This window comes from Pleurodeles waltl, chromosome 3_1 (genome assembly GCF_031143425.1).
Source record: "Pleurodeles waltl isolate 20211129_DDA chromosome 3_1, aPleWal1.hap1.20221129, whole genome shotgun sequence".
Classification (NCBI taxonomy): domain Eukaryota; kingdom Metazoa; phylum Chordata; class Amphibia; order Caudata; family Salamandridae; genus Pleurodeles; species Pleurodeles waltl.
Genome location: NC_090440.1, coordinates 313,574,351 through 313,593,165, shown reverse-complemented (window position 1 = coordinate 313,593,165; position 18,815 = coordinate 313,574,351). Strand labels below are relative to the sequence as shown.

At 43.9% G+C, this 18,815-nt stretch overlaps 1 protein-coding gene across 4 annotated transcripts in view; it reads right to left on the bottom strand.

Annotated features, from left to right (window-relative positions):
• MYO5A (myosin VA) overlaps positions 1-18,815 on the bottom strand; it is a 571,522-nt gene that overhangs the window by 113,187 nt on the left and 439,520 nt on the right. For all 4 annotated transcript variants that reach the window (XM_069222454.1, XM_069222456.1, XM_069222457.1 and 1 more), the window contains exons 25-27: positions 17,361-17,474; positions 2,821-2,964; positions 210-257 (exon numbers count right to left, since the gene is read on the bottom strand). In XM_069222454.1, the coding sequence (XP_069078555.1) occupies positions 210-257; positions 2,821-2,964; positions 17,361-17,474 (306 nt within the window). The remainder of the gene's footprint in view (positions 1-209; positions 258-2,820; positions 2,965-17,360; positions 17,475-18,815) is intronic.

Sequence of the window (18,815 nt, the reverse complement as noted above, 5' to 3'; positions counted from 1 at the left end):
TTTTATACAGTGCTTTGTACTTTCACAAAAAGTGTATATAAGCGTTCCACACTACAAGTAATTAGGGCTCGTGGGCATTAAGTAATTCCACAAGATAATATATTCTGGCAAAGTGGAGAAGCTAGAATTGTAATGTAGATTTCAGAGTCAACAGCCTACCCATTCGAGAATACTACCAATAACCTACATCATTAAAAATGAGTGGTTACCTTCAGTGACTCATACTCTAGTTCTGCTCCTCTGGGTTTTGCATCCTCCTGGAAGAGAAATAAGACTGTGTTAAACAACGTCAATAAAAACATGGAACAGTCCTTTATCCTTACTATTTAAGGACTTACTGCAAGTCTGGAATAGGAGGTATCATCAGGCCAGATTATGAGTTAACTGGTGTTACTGTAACTGGAAATAAAAAGTGCAGGAATATCAAGCCTGGTTTTACTGTGTATAATCCGCAACTGGTAAAATCACGGGAACCAGGGGGCTAAGGCAGAATCTCAGTCCATACCCCACCAACCCACTGCCAAAGCACAAGGAGCATTCACACCCAAACCCAGGCCATACCCAACCCTTCCCTCCCACAATGGCTCTATTGTGTGCTATGCTGTGACTCAACATCTGACATTTAGCACCCTGAGTTTCTGAGTCCTAATATGTATTGTCTATTCTGGGGACAAATACCCCCAATGACTAGATTTTGAAGGCCCTTCTTCACTAACCACTGCACAGGTAAGTTTAACCATGCCATCTGTCTTTTTATGTCTTGTAGTACATGTATTCATTTTAGCTGATCAAATACGATCTCTGGCTTTGAGTCTAACAGTCAATAGTTTAGAATAGTGTAGAAATGATTGGTGAATGATCTAGTGTAGTAAGAATGTCATGTCATGGACAAATCTTCTGTCAGGGCCCTGTTTGAATCGACTTTGTGCGAAGGCCGATGGCAATAAACCTTATCTGGATATCTACATTCTAATATCTTGACAAAGGGTTGTTATTTTGTTATGGAAACCCTATCAAGGCCTGAGGCAATCTGCTCTAAACCTTTCTCTGGGTGCTCTGAAGATATTTTCTCACAGCTTATGTTCTCAAGCAGGGAGTCTTGGAGGGGCATTTTCAGATAGCAGCACATAGAAGTGTGCGCATGCGGTACGCCATGGGTGATATCACCACACTGTGCAACCTGGCAGTATAATTGAACAAATGCATAGAATCTGACCTCGGACAACTGTAAGCTTGGAGGTGTTTTGAGGGACTTGGCTACTTCCCATTATGAAGGTACAAAGCAGATCAGTTTGGTGGGGCTTGCTGCTGTCAGAGTGAGTGTGGTCACTGTGCTGTTGCGCAGTGGACCTGCTGAGTTACTTATTACATTTACCTTTTTCACTTTTGTTACATCTTGTGTATTTGTCTGAAAGACTGACAGGTTATACACAATTATTGCCTTATCATGTCAGCCAATGACTCAGAACACCATGCAACCAGTTTTACATCCTTAGTATTCCAGCAAAAGAGCTTAATCCATAGTGATTTCTAGTATCTGTCTCTAAAGGGATTGTACCATCACACCAGACAATCGATTGCATGTAGGACTGTCTGGTATGCTCAATGGCCTTGCTTACTGGAGTTATAAGGTCTAATGACAGAAGGAAGGAATCCCTGGAGACATCCTCTCAAGTCCTAAGGGCATTATATATCACTGGACTCAAAGTATTACCTCCTGTGGGGTACTGCTTTTATCCTGGTAGGATCCAGGAGGTGAGCTAACACTACTCTGCTCAGAATTCATGAAAACAGTTATCAGATGAAACATTAGATGTTTCTGCATGCACTGTCACCTAGAAGCAGTTAACATTTTTGCAACTTTCACAGCACATTCAAAGAGTTTTCTAGTCTCGGGCTTCATGACCTAAGGAAAATAAATAAGGCTTCTCATGTCATGTTTAGACCAGCTGCTTGTCTCTTCTCCCTCACTTTGGCTAGATAGGTAAAGGTCATCATGGCGGGTGCAGGAATTGAAGTGATTCATTCCAGGGCTTTTATTCTACCAGAGAAGAAGTGAATTCTGTAGCATTTGAAGCGGATGCTACGCTGGAAGATTTTAAGAAAACTGCAGTCTGAATACTAAATTATTTTTATATCCATTCTAAATCTGTTGCACAGCGTGGAGCCTGCAGGCTTCCCATTGAAAATCAATGATTTATATACTATTGTATCAGTAAATCAGAATTCTGTTAATGATAAAGAGGTAGATAATGCCCAGTTTTGCTCTCAAGCCAGTCCTTATGTAGCATCTTTCTTTAGAAATTGTGCACTGTTAGAGTGCTGGAGCTATGGCTATGTATCATGTTTTTGTCATGTGGATCCCTCCTGGATTTTGTTGTGTTTAAATTAATTTTCACTCACTTATGGTTTCTCATTAGAATATTTACTTATACAGTCTAAACCGTTTACATTTACCAGTTCTATGTAGTGATTTGGTTTTTAGCTTTGTCTTATGTTTTAAAACATGTCTCTACATGACAAATTATAAAACACCAGCATTGTCTTCAATACACTTAAATGATAACATCAGGCCACATTATATAAGACAATGATACTCAAAGGACCACTAACTTGAAAGTCATCTCAATGAGCAAATGCATTTTGAATGTTATGAAATACACGATGAGTAATTAGACTTAGTCAATTATTAAAAACTTAGAAAATCTTGTAAAAATAATTACGATGAACATAATATGCTCAGCATTTGAAATTTGCCAGGATGATTTTCACATTCCACATTGCTTAAAAATGCAAACCCAGTGAACCCCTCCCAGTAACCTTTGCTTTGGCTCGAATGGCTTGATCCTCCTTCCTGTCCAATTCATCTTGAAGAGCTTGCTTTTCCTGTTCTAACTCCATAACCCGTTTCTGCAGCTTCAGGAACAAAGACATGTCAAGTGGGGCCTTCTTCTCAGTGGGCTCCTGTCAAGAAGGAAGTCATAAGGAAGTCATTAAAAACACAGAAGTGAAAGATAGCATTGGTAAAATGTATGAATACGTTGATGCCGTTTACTAAGCACTAAGTATTGAGTAGGCACCTGGACACCTAGCCTGCCACTCCCTGTGGCATACAGTTCCTGCTTCTTCCAGCCTGATCCAGTGACACCATGCTGCCTGGGTTTTCCCACCCGGGTTTTTCCACTCACTGTTTATCCTGCCAAAGGAAGCCCGCCTCCTCAGGACCTACTTAATGCAAGCTGCAGCACGACTGGGCAGGACACGGGCGTGCCAAAGACGAGCCCATCTGCACCTGCTTCACAACCCCTGGCCCTCCCTTCCCCCCAAGATACACAATCACCGAGCTCTGCAACCTCAACCCAGGATGTCGCAACCAACACTGTCACCATGTCGACCCTGCAACAATTGCCACTTCACCTGCCAAAGCACACACACCAGCCTACCCCGAACACACCACAGGCACCACCTGAACAAAAACACCAACTCGCATGCGCCCTTCTCAACACACGCTAACTCTGCACGTACTCCACTGAGATTTAGGACCGCATCTCTACCCTCAAACCCGAAGTCCTCTTCCTCACTGACACCCGACTCAACCCCACTTCCATGCCAGACATCGCCACTGCAATACCTGAAGGATACAAGATCACCCACCCCAAATGCACCAACAAGCCTGGGAGAGGGATCGCCATCATACACAAGGAATCCATCCAGTGCACCACTACGAATGACATCACCCTAACCATGGAGCACCTCCGCTTCCAACTCTAAACAGACAGCAAAACCACCATCAGGGACACCTTCGCATACTGCCCTCCAGGACCGCGTCAAGACTTTTGCAACTTCATCGCCGACTTCATCGCTATAGGCTCTAACAATCGCATAGTCTTCAGCGACCTCAACTTCTATCCAGACGACCACAATAACATCAACACTGTGAGAAAGTCATCCTTTGAGCTCCATTCACCCCCATTTGTTTAGACTGAATCTGGTGGTAACATACTCTGAATGTGCCCTGGGTTTTGCTAACCAGGCCCAGGTCCAGTGCTCTGATCAAATAGGTACATGGTAATTAAGTATATTTACAATTGACAATGACAGACCCCTGTAACTCCCTAGTAGATAATAAGGCAAGGGGCATTCAAACTACCTATAAGATCCTAGTATATAATAGGGCAGGCAGGTTTAGAGGGGCAGTAGATTTCCGGCACTGCAATGTACACTGCTGTGTTGCCTGCTGTCATTTTTAACGGCAGCCCTCTTTTTCAGATTATCTTGAAAAAGTAAAATGTTTGCAAATTTGACTTTGGAATTAAAGGTACTTCCAAAGTGGTAATCTACCTTGTATTTGCATATAAGTCACCTCTAAGATCTTCACTAAGTGCCCTAGGAGTAGGTGCCAGGTAACCATAAGCAGAGACCTTATAAAGTATGTTTTATATGCCCTGGTGAGGGTAAAACTGCCCATTTTTTTTTTTTCCCATTGTAGATACTTAGCTCCACCATGGAATATTTTAAGTATAAATATTGCTAGGAAGGAACTAGAAATGTAATTCAAGAAGTTATAAGACTTTTGTTTTCTATGAGCCCTGGCCAGAAAGGGGTTCGGTAAATCAAACCGGGCTTCAAAGAGAATAGGACAGAAAGGAATGACAGCCAGGCCTACCCCTTCTCCCTGTACCCCACAATCCCCATGCCAGATGGCAGGCTAAGGAAAGGAATTTGCAGAGAATTTGGAGGGGAGTGTTAATGGAAATAAAAAGTTTAACAGAAATGAGCCACACCAGTAGGCTAGTTTAGCCTGGTCTTACTCCTCTGGAGAGGGATCCACCAGCTTGGATTTTTAATGTGCAGTGCTTGGTGGAACAAGAATATGCCACTCTCTGGAGGAAGCTGTCATGCTTTTTTTGTGGCACTCTGCTTTTCATTGACAGGGGTTCTCCCCTACTTGTCCCCCCAGACCACTGAATAAATATGTGAGAACTGCATAGCACCTCAGTTCTGCTGCCTGAAACCACAAGGAGAATGAGGACTTCTGCACACTGGAGACTACAGCCCTGAGGACTTTGCCTTGCTTACAAGATGATTAAGGAGTGCACTCCCTAAAAGCAACAGGTTAATAGAGCTTCCCTGCACTATCTCCCAGGAGAGCCCCCAGACTGCAGTGATTCTAGTGGACGTTTAAAGATTTGGCCAGGTGCCTTGTGGGAATTGTGGTCCCAAACTTCCAAGAACCATCTCAGAGTTCCTAGACCCTTGGACTTGTGTTTTGGAAACTTTGTACCCTCAAGGAGAACTTCAGGAAATAGTTCTAAACGTCTGGAGCAGTTCGGAGCAACTTTTGGAAAAGGTTCCAAATATGGCCCAACCCCCCGTTGTGAGACAAGCAGTCTACCTTCAAAGCCGACCCGGCCTGATTTTCAGGTTCGTCCCACTGAAAGCTCTGGAGCTCCAGACTTCCAGGATTTGACCAGGGCTCCACAGAAAAGCAATCAGACAATGTTGCATTGAAACTGGGTTGCTTCTTGCATGAGAGGACTGGATGACATTCAGAAGGAAAAGCTCCAAAGGTAAAATTTTAACTGAGGCCTCCGCTCAGTGTGTCCGAGCAGGGCTCCAACGTGGTCGGCCTCAAACTGTGACTTGGTCTCAGTCAAGTGCGACCAAATGTCCCCAGTTGGTGCTATTGGCTTTTAGGCACTGGAAAGCACATTTTTTATTTGATTTAAAAAAAATCATATCTTGGGTTCCCTATTTTGGATTTTTGTTATTTGGTGTCATTTTAGGGATAAAATGATTGCCTGCTTTCATAAATTAGTGTGTGATTTTTATTGTGTGTTTTCGTTACTTATTAACTGTATTTGAGTATTTAAATGCTTTACATACCTATCTCCTGAGTTACGCCTGCCTGTTCACAGCCAGCTTACAAGTTTTGAGCCAGACCTTAGTGTGGGGTGGTGGCCTCTTACTAGGTGTAGGTACTAGTAAGCCGCCCTCCAATAAACAGTACCAATCTAGTAGACAGCATGAACAACATCAGGCTCACCCAACTTGCCCATGACCCCACGCACATGGAAGGCCGGACTCCATATTCACCTCTAGCGACCACATCAGGGACAGTCACACTAAGGAGCACATCTGGACTGACCGCCCATTGTCCACTTCAACATCACCAGCTCACGGACCTCCACCCCCCCCAGAATGTCCACCTGGAGAAAAGTCTCAAAGGAAATATGGATCAACACCCTTAGCACCACCTCCTCCATCTCTTGAAACAACGTAGATGAGATCCTGCAGGAACCACAGGACTGAGAGTCACCATTACAGCAACCAATGACATCCGAGCCCTACTCGAGCGAGGAGAGACTGCAGCTCTGATCCTTCTAGACCTCTCAGCAGCCTTTGAGACTATCTCCCACCACACACTCATCCACAAGGCTGCACAACATAGGCATCCCAATGGCTGCCCTCAGATGGATCACCTCTTTCCTCACCAGAAGACCAAAAAAAAGTCTGAATTCCCCCTTTACCTGTGAACCCAAAGAAATCATCTGAGGAGTACCCCAAGGATCCTTGTTTAGTCACACCATCTTTAACACTTATAAGACAGCTCTGGCCGGCATCACCAAAACCCACAGACTCAACATCATATCCTAGGCCGAAGACACACAACTCATCCTGCCCCTCTCCAAAGACACCACCAAGACCAACTTCCAAAACTGCATGATAGACGTCACCAACTGGGTAAAGGACAACTTCCTAAAGCTTAACACAACATGATAGAGGTCCTGATTTTCAGAAACAAAAGCTCCACACTGAACGCATCCTGGTGGTACTCAGAACTTGGACCTACTTCTACACCCACCGACCAGGCTAGGAACCTAGGCAACATTCTGGACAACAGGCTAACCATAATGACTCAGGTCAATTCCGTCTCCTCCTCACCTCTGCATGTTTCGTAAGGTATTCAAATGACTACTCCAAAGCGCCAGACGCACCATCCCCAAGGCCCTCATCTCCAGCCAACTGGACTATGGCAACACTCTCTACGCAGGGATCACACTTCACCTTCTCAGATGACTACAGACTATACAGAACGCTGCAGCCAGACTCGTCCTAGATCTCCCTAGATTAACCCACATCACTCCCTAATGCAGAACTATCCTTTCATCAACGGACCTCCCTATTTCTTCCATAGAATAGAAAGTCCCTGAAGACCTGGCCACCTGGCTAATCAACTGTACCCCGCCAGACTCAATATACCCTCACAAGTGACAAATAGAGCTCTACAAATCTACTGATTGATTGAAGTACTCACCATTCTCACAGACTGTCTTCAAGATGCTGCCACAATCAAGATTAAAAACAAGTGCCACACATGACAATGTTTTGTGTCTACCTTTGTCTAGAGAATGCATCCAAGAGCACGCTTAGGAACAGATGCCTCCAGGACCTTAAAGGTCTGACCATGAGCTGAGGCATGTACCGCCCTAGGTAAAGTGACCTACTGCACCACACAGGCACAAACTCTGATTCTCAAATAAGAAATGTGGTGCCTCTCCATCGCTAGTTTCCAAGGCAGCAACCAAGTATTGCCTTGCCACACAATGGCCCTGCCACAGGTTAGGTGCAACATGGACTGTTCTCTCTAGCCAACAGAGACGCTCCACACAACTTACCATAGATCAGTGGAAACAGATATTTATTTCCATAAGGACTACCAGGAAATATATATTTGTGAACTTAGAGGTAACAATGAGGGCAGCCCATAAGGAAACCCAGCTAGGACAGAGGTTTGTCAAACTACCCATCACATAACTATGCAATATTTTGGGCTTGCAAACACTTTACATCGGAGGGCCTGAACAAGGATCAGATATATCTCCAGTTTCCTATTCCTTGATCTGTAGCCCCCACCCCATCTAGATATATTGCTGGAAACAAGGTTAGTACCCGATATATATGGCTGGTTTCTGCTATATTTATTTGCATTGTGCTGACAATGTGCTTCAAACTAATACGTTAGCATACTAAGTATGAAAGCATATGGTCCCTAGTTGAAAATACTTCACTCAAAACGTGCACAGTCATGAACAGATTAGGGCACTACAAAAATTTTATTTTAACTTCTAGGGTAACTATGCACCTCAACATGAGTATTATTTTGAATCTGAGTGACAGCAGAGCAGTATAGGTCAGAAATTTGCCTACACTATGATTTCACCTTAATATGTTTGAGTGGAATGTAACTTTCACTCGCATTTTGTTGCAGTGTTTCCCTATTAAAAGAATGTGCAAAATATTTACAAGTGGGAACAAAGGTTATACTCTGTGTAGCAGAAATCATCTCTTGTGTTGGTCTGAAGATGGACAGCTCCAAAAGCTACATAGCAAGTGGGCATATTGCTTTTGTTGGAAACTCCCATTTGACAATCAGCACTTGTCGTTAGAAGGTGGGTCAGCACATAAGCACAAGAACTCTACATGCAGATTTGGGCTGGCCCTCAGTACTTAAAAAGAAAACAGAGCTGTAGCCCACTGCTTAGTTATGAAATGGGTCCCAGGGCCACATATGTGTTGTAAAGGGGCCCAGTTGATGACTGCAGGTACACAACTGTGCATCTATATCTCTCATGGGAGCATATTGACATATACAGGTCTCAGGAGCACCCAATAATGTCAATGAAAAGAATTACATTTCCACCCTTAATTTAGAGGTAGAAATTTAATTGCATAGATTTAGATTTCTACTACTAACTTGGGACTTGAAATATTAATCTACATTCTGCCACTATTGCATTTCTTGAGAGGTGTAGTTGAAATTTGACAATGCAGAATGAGGACATTCCCGTTCCCCACCTGCACTGTGGTATTGTGACACAACATAATGCCACTGCCCATGGATGGTGCTACATACTTCCTGGAAGCATTTGTGCAGGATTTCAGGAAGGCTATGAAATGCCAGGGCAGCTACTTCAACACACAGCATGAGTGCAGGATGCATTAAGCAAATAATATTTGGTTTGCATAGCACCTAGATTTTCCAGGGGAAAACATTCTGATCAAAAGTGTCTAAATGCTTCAACTTGCTATGAGGTGAGATAGAAGGAATCACATTCTGCTTTAGTGTTGATGAGTGCTCTAGTGTTGATGAGAAAGACTGTACTGCAAGACAGATGTGGATAAGGATAGGCTAGATCAAAAGAGGCAGAGACAAAGTTGTAACCACTCCTTGTGTGTGTGTGTGTGTGTGTGTGTGTTTCAGGGGGGAGGGGGGTGGGGGGGTTTCTCTTTCCAATTTTACTTGATCCATCCGGGCCTCACCTAAAGGTGATTTCTGTGGGTTATTTGTGAGCCAACAGTCTGAAAACTGATAATTTTGGGTGTTCAATAAGTATGGGAATGGCTAAGGTCTCAGCAGCATTCTTAAGTATAGGGGTAAAGTAGGATCACTCGTGTGGCTTGGTACTCTGAAATCTGAACTGTGGAAAGGCGCAAGAACCGCTAGCAATTTATAAGGTTGCTAGCATTGCAGATGCTAGCTGAGGTTTAGGCAGTCTTGCTTCACTGTCAACACCTTTGGGGTCTGATTGATTTAATAAGGGACTCTGAATCAGTATCACTGATCCTGAGACACCAGAATGTTTTCTTTCTAGTAATAAGATGTATCTTGGAGAGCTCCTATTTATGGAGATAGCCTCTTTTGCTTTAGGCAGTACTTAAAGAACCTTTACTTTTATGGTCAGCTGCAGCAGATTCTAGACCTTGCTATATGCCAACTTCAATAGCAAACTGGTTGGAATCTATGAGACCCTTCAAAGGTAGGGTGACCACTGATTTCACAAAGGTCTTGTTTTCAGAAGCCAAACCTAATTTCAATAGAATATAAGAAAATAAGTTACTTACCTGTAACTGTAGTTCTCCAGTATTGGAATCTTTCATAGATTCACATGCTTGAATCATTCCCCGTCGTCGAGATGGGAGTCCCGGTATAAATTTTCATAAGTAATGTTAAAACATATTGAAGAGAAAAAGGCCCTAGTCCTCTTCAATTTGATAGTCTATCAGAGTCATTTTGTGAAAAGGACCAAACTTGATCCTCCACCAATCAGGCGACAGCACCCTTCAGAACCTCCTGAGAGAAGCTCTAGCACCTCAGATTTTCCACGCACAAGTGCGTATATTACAATGAGTATATGTATTACTAGAAAGAAAGAGGTGAAGTGAGCTTCTCCGGGGAGGTGGGTGGGTCGCATGTGAATCTATGAAAGATTCCAATACTGGAGAACTACAGTTACAGGTAAGTAACTTATTTTCTTACTCCAGTATTGGAACTTTCATAGATTCACATGCTTGAATCAGAGTAGAAAGCAATAAGTATGCACATTGTAAATTGACAACCCTATTAATAAACAGGTTATCTTAGACCACAAAACCTTATCATCATCATGTATAAAGTGATGAAGTATATAAGTGTACTGACATATGTCCCTACATATATATCTATATATAGATATACATATATACACATCTATCTATACACACGTATATATACATAAATAACAGTATGTTTTTATCTCTTAATATAAATAGGTATATTCCTGTGAAGATACATGCTGAAATTTAAATAACAAACCAGTATTAAAACATAAGACAGTAATGTAAGCTGATCAATATCTGATAACCCGCTTACTATGGGATTATGATTGTGTTCTATTATCTTTAGATACATTTTTTTTTATTTTTTATGTGCATACCTTTTCTAGGATGGAGGGATGGAGGAGAAATGGCTCACCTTCACCTGAAGAGATTCCTGAGAACCGCTTGGCCCACTGCTACCTCTCCGTGCGAGAGGGACTCCAAGCAATAGTGCTTAGTAAAGGTATGACAGCTCTTCCATGTTGCTGCCCTACATATGTCCTGTAGTGGCACTCCGGCAAACAGTGCCGCTGACGATGAGACTTTTCTCGTCGAGTGAGCATGCACAGATGACTGCAAAGGTTTGCCCACTGCCTGATGGCAGAAGCGAATAGCAGAGGCAATCCATCTTGAAATACTCTGCTTGGATAGCAGGTACCCCTTCCTAGGGGCACTGTACGCCACAAATAGCCGATTAGAGCGTCGAAAAGCTTTTGTCCTGTCCATATAAAATTGAACGCATCTTTTCACGTCTAGAGAGTGTAATGCCCTCTCTGCTGGAGTAGATGGATGAGGGAAAAAAGACTTGAAGACCAAAGGTTCGTTAATGTGAAAGTCTGACAGAACCTTTGGAATAAAATGCGGGTTAGTGCGCATTAGTAGTCTATCTTGTTTAAACTGTAGGAATGGCTCTTGGATGGAGAGCGCTTGTACCTCACTGACCCGCCTAGCTGATGTAAGAGCTATCAATAAGGCAACCTTCCACGATAAATGTTTGAGGGAAGCACAGTGGATCGGCTCAAAAGGATGCTTCATCAATTGTGCCAAAACAATGTTCAGGTTCCACGAAGGAGGTGGAGGTCTGAAAGGAGGGTAAACTCTGAACAGCCCCTTTAGAAATCTCTTAATCAGCCGAGAAGAGAAGAGCGAGGGTGTGTCCTCTGAACGTCTGTATGCAGCTATGGCTGCTACATGAACTTTAATGGACGAGTGTGCTAGGCCAGATCGAGCTAACTCTAAGAGATACGGCAAAATCTCTTCTGGTAGTGAAAGAAAAGGGTCAATTTGACGTTGATGACACCAGGCACAGAATCTCCTCCATTTACACTGATACGCCTTGTTAGTGCTATCCGCTCTGGCCTGTGACAAAATATCTCTGCAGTCCTGCGGGATATTTAAATGCGCAAATTCTCTGTGGTGAGGAGCCATGCCGCTAACCACATTGAGTGTGGATCGGGGTGTTGAACTTGGCCGTTGTTCATTGTTAGTAAATGAGGTAACGGCTCCAGCGGAATATGAGGTTTGACTGAGAGAATGAAGAGCTCTGTGAACCAATGTTGGCGTGGCCAATACGGGGCTATCAGTATGAGAGTGCACGGTTCTGTTTTCATCTTCGTGAGGACCCTTGGGATTAACGGAATGGGAGGAAAGGCGTAAGCAAAGATGTCTGACCAGACTATCGAAAACGCATTCCCCCAAGATCCCTTTTGGTGATGCCAACTTGCGAAGAACTGGCATTTGGCGTTGTCCTTCTTCGCAAACAGATCCACTGTTGGTGTTCCCCACTGGGAAAAAATCTGGGTGAGTACCGTCTGGTCTAATTTCCAGTCGTGGCATTCCGATTTCTGTCTGCTGAGTGCATCTGCTGCTTTGTTGTTTATTCCCGGCAAGTGCACCGCCGACAGTGTGACGCCTTGCTGCGAGGCCCAGTTCCAGATCGCTTGGGCTTCCCTGGAGAGGGTGAGAGATCTTGTACCTCCTTGTTTGTTGAGATAGTGCATCGTAGTGGTGTTGTCCGTTCTTATCACCACTCGCGATCCATGGATTCTTGGGAGAAATGCTTGTAAAGCAAGGTGCACTGCCCTGAGTTCTAGCCAATTGATATGCCTTGATGCCAGATGAGTTGACCATCTGCCACTTATTTTCAGGTCCTGTAATACTGCGCCCCAGCCTTCCAGTGAGGCATCTGTTGTTATGGTCCACGGGGCTGGCTGTTGAAGAAATGAGAGACCGATTGAGAGATGATGCTTTTGAGACCACCACTTGAGAGTTTTGATCATTATCGGAGTAATTTGTATCTGGTCTTCGAAAGTTCCTGATACTTGAAGCCATTGACGGTTTAGCTGCTCCTGCAAGGGGCGCATCTTTAGCCGACACAGAGGGATCAGAGGTATGCATGAAGACATCATGCCCAATAGGGATTTGAAGAGACGGACTGTAACCTTTCGTCTTCTTTGTATGAAACTCCCTAGGGTTAGTAACCTTTGTTGTCTCTCTAACGTGGGACATGCGATGCCGGATTCCGTGTTCAGTTTTGCTCCCAGAAAAGTAATACTGCGGCCTGGTAGAGGGTTGGACTTCTCCCAGTTGATCGTGAATCCGAGATTGGTCAGCAAGGAAACGCACTTTCTTGTTGACTTGTGTGCTCCTGTGTAAGTCTTTGCCTTTATTAACCAGTCGTCTAAGTATGGAAAGACCTGGTGCTTTCTTCTCCTGAGAAAGGCTGCCACTGGTGCTAGGCATTTGGTAAATATTCTTGGGGCTGATTTGAGCCCGAAGGGAAGGACGCGATATTGATAATGGCTCCCGGCTACGGTAAATCTCAGATACTTTCTGTGGGCAGGGTGGATTGGTATGTGGAAGTATGCGTCCTTGAGGTCTAGCGATGACATAAAATCTCTTTGATTGAGACGCAGAAGGACGTCTTGCAGGCTGATCATTCAAAACGATTGCTTCTTTAGGTATACATTTAGTTGCCTTAAATAGAGGATCGGTCTCCAATCCTTCCACTTTTTTCAAATTATGAAGAACCTGGAATAAAATCCTGTTCCTCTTTGAACCCACGGCACCTTCTCTATAGCTCCCTTGAGAAGGAGCTTGTAGACCTCTTCTTTGAGTTGTTGAGTGTATCTTGAAGGAGTCCTGCGGGGAGGGTTGGGGGGAGGTTTCTGGACAAATTCTAAAGTATGGCCCCGTTCCACTAATTGTAGGACCCACTTGTCTGACGTAATGGTTTGCCATTGACTGAGAAATAAGGAAATTCTTCCGCCCAGGGTGACAGGAGGAAGACTGGGCGTATCCGGCGCCTCGAAGACATCAGGTTCGACGAGCTGCATCCTTAGCAGGGCGGGTTGAGCGTCCACGACCTACCGGTCTATTATAGGCTGGTTGAGTCGGTTGTCTTTGGGAATAGTATGGCCGAAATTGTTGTGAAGATGACGGATAGGAAGAGTATCTCTGTTGTTGATACCCTCCTCTGTAAGAGGGCTGGCCGCGCCCCCTAGGACGAAAGGACGATTTCCAAAATTGCAGGGTCCCTAGTGACCTTGCAGTGTCCGTGTCCGTTTTAATTGACTGTAGGACTTCGTCCACATGTTTCCCAAATAACGCTTGGCCATCAAAGGGTAAGTCTAGGATCTTATTCTGGACTTCTGGATGAAATGAGGTGGCTTTGAGCCAACCCTGTCTTCTCAATACAGCAGCGCCTGCAAGCTGTCTGAAAGCAGTGGTCGCTATGTCCATTGCGCAGTCTATAAGCTCTGCAGACGCGCGTTGACCCTCTTGCACAGTCTTATTTGCCTCTGATTTTACGTTTTACGTCAGTTGACTAATGAAAGGTGCAATATCTGCCCAAAGCGGTCTGTCATATCGAGACAAAATAGCCAAGGAGTTGGCAGCTCTAAGCACTAAGCTGGCCATAGAAGAAAATATTTTTCCTATATTGTCTAGCCTTCTACCCTCCTTATCTGGGGGCACAGGAATTGGAGCAGAAGGATTCTTTGATCTTCTTTGAGCCGCTTGAGCTACTACGGAATCTGGAGGAGGATGGCCTGTCAAGCATTTTGGGGCATCATCAGGAGCTTTGTATTTCTTATCCAGACGTGGTAAAACTGCTGTGACTGTTGCTGGATTAGTCATGACTTTAAGGCCTTCTTCCCACAAGTAGTTCACCATCGGGATGGAACGCACAGACTTCTGGAAGGGCTCTTTAAAATCATAAAGGAAACAATCTGTTTGCTTCGTAGGTAGCGGTAATGCAAAGCGCTTGGCTGCCCTCTCTAAGAGATTGTGAAAACCTCCAATGTCTTCAGGTGGGGACTCCACCTTCGAATGAGAAGGAGAAGATGGAGCAGGAATAACATACTCGTCCCACTCTGAGTGAGCATCTATGAGCTCTCCTTCTTCTTGATCTCCATCTGAAATGTCAGTGTCCTGGGGAATTGTCATGTCTGGGGTAGCCACATCTGTGAGATGCAGTCGTCGGTCTTTGATGTGGAGTAGAAGGACCAGAAATGGGCGATGGATGAGGCTGTTCTCCTTGTGGAGGAAACCTTCTGTTATAATCCACCAACATGGCTCTAAGGCCAGTAAGCAGGTAGGAACGGATAACGTTCCCTGTTGATACTGCTGATGCTCGAAGGAAGCCTGGGGATCATAAGCTTCCTCATATGCCTCCTCTTCCTGATATTTTACATTCAATTCAGAGGGGCTGTGGGCCGTACCAAAAGGCCCATCTTCGTCTGAATCATCATCTCCCTCCAAAAGATGTACTGGTACCAGGGATGATACCTTACTAGGTGAAGTGTGGGTTGGAGTTAATGTTTCTGTTCTTTTTTGGTATTTTTCCCTCGTCGACCGTGTCGTCGACGATCTCGTCGATGACGTGTAAACTGACTTTGTCGTAGACGGTGCTGTCGATGCTGGACGCACTGTTATTTTAATAGCCGCAAGCTTCGCCGACGAGTCTACCGTCGACGAAGTCCTCGTCGACGGTAAAGCTGATACTGACATCAGCGTCGTCGACGATGACGAGGTGTAGACGGTCGTCGACGCTGAAGTCGTCGTTGTAGTTCTCGTCGACGGTGGTGTACTCATCGACGATGTCGCCGACGGAGCCGTAGACGACGGAACACTTAAAGTAGTTGGAGTCGTCGGCAATGCGCCCACCAACGGTGCCGTCGACGGGGAATCCGTCGACGAGGCCTTTTTTCCAGTCACAGAAGATGGCTTTTTGAAAGGCACAGATGGTGGAACAGATAAGGATTTTCTGTGCCTCTCAGAACTGGAAGAATGTTTTTTCCCCTCTTTACTTGAGAGTCTAGTTGGGGAAGAAGATGGGCTGCGACCCTTATAAGACCCTGAAGCAGTCTTTTTGAGGGCTTTCCTTGAGGTTTGTGAGGGAGATCTAGAGCGAGATCTTGCTCTTTTAGTTGATCTCTTGGAAGTGGATGATTCCTCACTCTCAGAATCAGAAACTGGATCCTTCCTATGCTTCAGTTTCTGCAGCCATATTAGTAATCTGCCTTCTCTATCCTTTAAGGTTTTAGAAGAAAAAGTACGGCAAATCTTACAGTCCTTGGCTGAATGATCTGGATAGAGGCAGTAAATGCAGTCTTGATGAGGATCTTCAGAATGAAGTCTTTTCTTCCCACAAGTCTTGCAGTCTCTAAAGAGACTTTTCTTTTCCTTGTCAGACATAGTTGAAAAATAGCTGACAAATCAAATAATTGAGTTTCTCTGAGAGAAAAAGAGCTGAATAAAGGTGTGAAAACAGAGCAGAGCTCTGAGGAGACTCCCTAGCACGACGTGCGGTAGAAAATCTGAGGTGCTAGAGCTTCTCTCAGGAGGTTCTGAAGGGTGCTGTTGCCTGATTGGTGGAGGATCAAGTTTGGTCCTTTTCACAAAATGACTCTGATAGACTATCAAATTGAAGAGGCCTAGGGCCTTTTTCTCTTCAATATGTTTTAACATTACTTATGAAAATTTATACCGGGACTCCCATCTCGACGACGGGGAATGATTCAAGCATGTGAATCTATGAAAGTTCCAATACTGGAGTAAATAAGCCTTATTGGCTTCAGGAGGTGTGGCAGCGTGTGGCAGCAGGGATCACAAGTATAGCCTTTTGAATGGCTGAGAAGCACCAGCAGCAAGAAAGCTTACATGTTGGATTGGTTCAGTTCTGATGAGGCGATGAGACACACTTTAGATTTCTTATGATTTGGATGGCTGTCTTGTGCTCATTAGTGAGTGTGCTGATATTGTTACCAGTTACAAAAGCAATAACACCCAGCTCAGCACATTTGGAAATTAACAGATAAATGCCTCATGTGAGAGACCTAAACTACTGTGATTGGTGGCGCCAACAACAATTCCCCATCTTTTATGAGAAGCCACACTGTGCTAAAGTCTTTAAAGAAAAGTAGGAGTGTTGTTGTTATCACATTTGACAAAAACATGGTAGAAATAAAGCACAGAAAAACCACATAGATGCATTAAAACACAACACAGAGGAACTCAATGAAAAAGAGATGAACGATCAATCTCCCATAGACATCCTGCCGCCACCAGCTGAACTGATCATGGAGTGCTATGGCCAGATTTTTAAGAAAAATATAAATAATTATTCTGTACTAATGTTTTCTGGAACAATTGCAATATAGGACTGCAATTGGAAATGGTTTACATTTAATTTATCCCATGTCATTGCTGTAGCAAAATTATGTTTTAGAATGTTCATTTGGATGGATTCAATTATCTAAACTGTAACTAATCTAGTCGCTACACTGGTTTGAACGTAATATTTTGCAATGTTCATAACCTATCAAAAATGAGTCTACCCTAGATTCAGTGATGTCCACTTAGCATCAAGAAGTCTCTTATAATGTGCAACACATGATTTTAGTACATGGTGAATAGCAATAGCTTCCATAGACATTTACCTCTCCTCTCAAAGGTGTGTCATCGGCCTCTGTGACCTCTGAGCTGAAGGTATATTCAGATTCGTTGCTGCTATGTGTGGAGTCTCTTCTTCTGTGTCCGGGTTTAGGAATGCTCTGTGAAATAGAAGCTGATTAGAATAAAACTATCCCACATTGTCATGTTTGAACAGCAAAATCATACTTTGGGACCGGTGTGATTTTATCTGCCACACTTGAACAATCTTGGTATCCTGTACGATGCTGACAGGATTACACAATGTCTTGTTCAACATTAGGCCATTACTATTATGTGTTATTATTTTTATTCTATTTGTTCTTGCTATTAGTTACTCTCCTTCATGTCAATTGGTACTGTCCCTATTCTCCGTTACGATCACCCATGTTGGCAGTTAGAATGCTGATGTGAGGAACTGTGGGAAACCTGCCTGAGAAAAGTGTAGGAGGCGATATCTCTATACTCAACAAACCGTTTACTTCTTTTCCTTTTTAATCGTGTCTTCAGGCAGCATGCTTTCACACTCTGTTTTTTAACGTGAGCGTTAATCAGCTCTTACTAGCTGGGGCAGCACCTGATCTACTGAAAAGGGACAGTTGAAGGGCCAATTCTTTCTGGTTTATATACAGTGCGATCAATCAGCCCCTCTTGGCCTGTGCAATGCAAATTCTGTTTCAATACATCTGAGAACAGGAAAGGGGCATCTGGGAATGCTATAGGGTCAGGAAAGATATTCAAACAGTTTAGTCTGTTTTTTTCACTGTGCAAGGGAATAAGGGAATGTTGTTAAGATTGTAGCCGCATGAGTAAATGATGGTAAGGAACTGAAAGCAAGATACTGCTAGCATCCAAGCTAAGGGTCGGAAGGATGAAAAGACTAATAAGCTGAACAGTTATACGCTCACTATATTTGAAAATGATATGGCAGGGAATGGTACAGTTTAATGAATGAGCCATGAAATTCAAGCTGGTTCCAGAGGTAACCCAAGCTGGGTAAAAATCTGTAATTGGTAGGTCGAGCAATCTAATGTACATTCTAGCTTGGAGCTGCTTGGTGGCTAAGGGCGGCAAGTGAGACCAGGATGTCAATCGTTGACGCTGCTGCACGGAAGCTTGTCTGAAAGAATGGAAGAATGCGGTTATCCTGAACCCAGACCTCTAACTGCTTGAGTAGTAGTTGTGCATATGTTTTAGCCTCAAGGGCTAATAGGACAATCAGGTAGTAATTCTGTGGCTTTGTTGGGTCCTCTTTCCTGAAGATGGGGCACAAGATATGGCCCCTCCACGCATCTGAGATTTGGGCAGAGAGCAAGGCTTGATTAAAGAGGGGTGTTAGTACCGATGCCCAATCCTCCAATGCACTTTTAAAGATTCTGCTGGTAGACTGTGTGGACCAGATGCCCCATCATTTTTCATTGCCTTGATGGTTTTTCTGACCTGAGCCTGAGTTGTAAAATCCT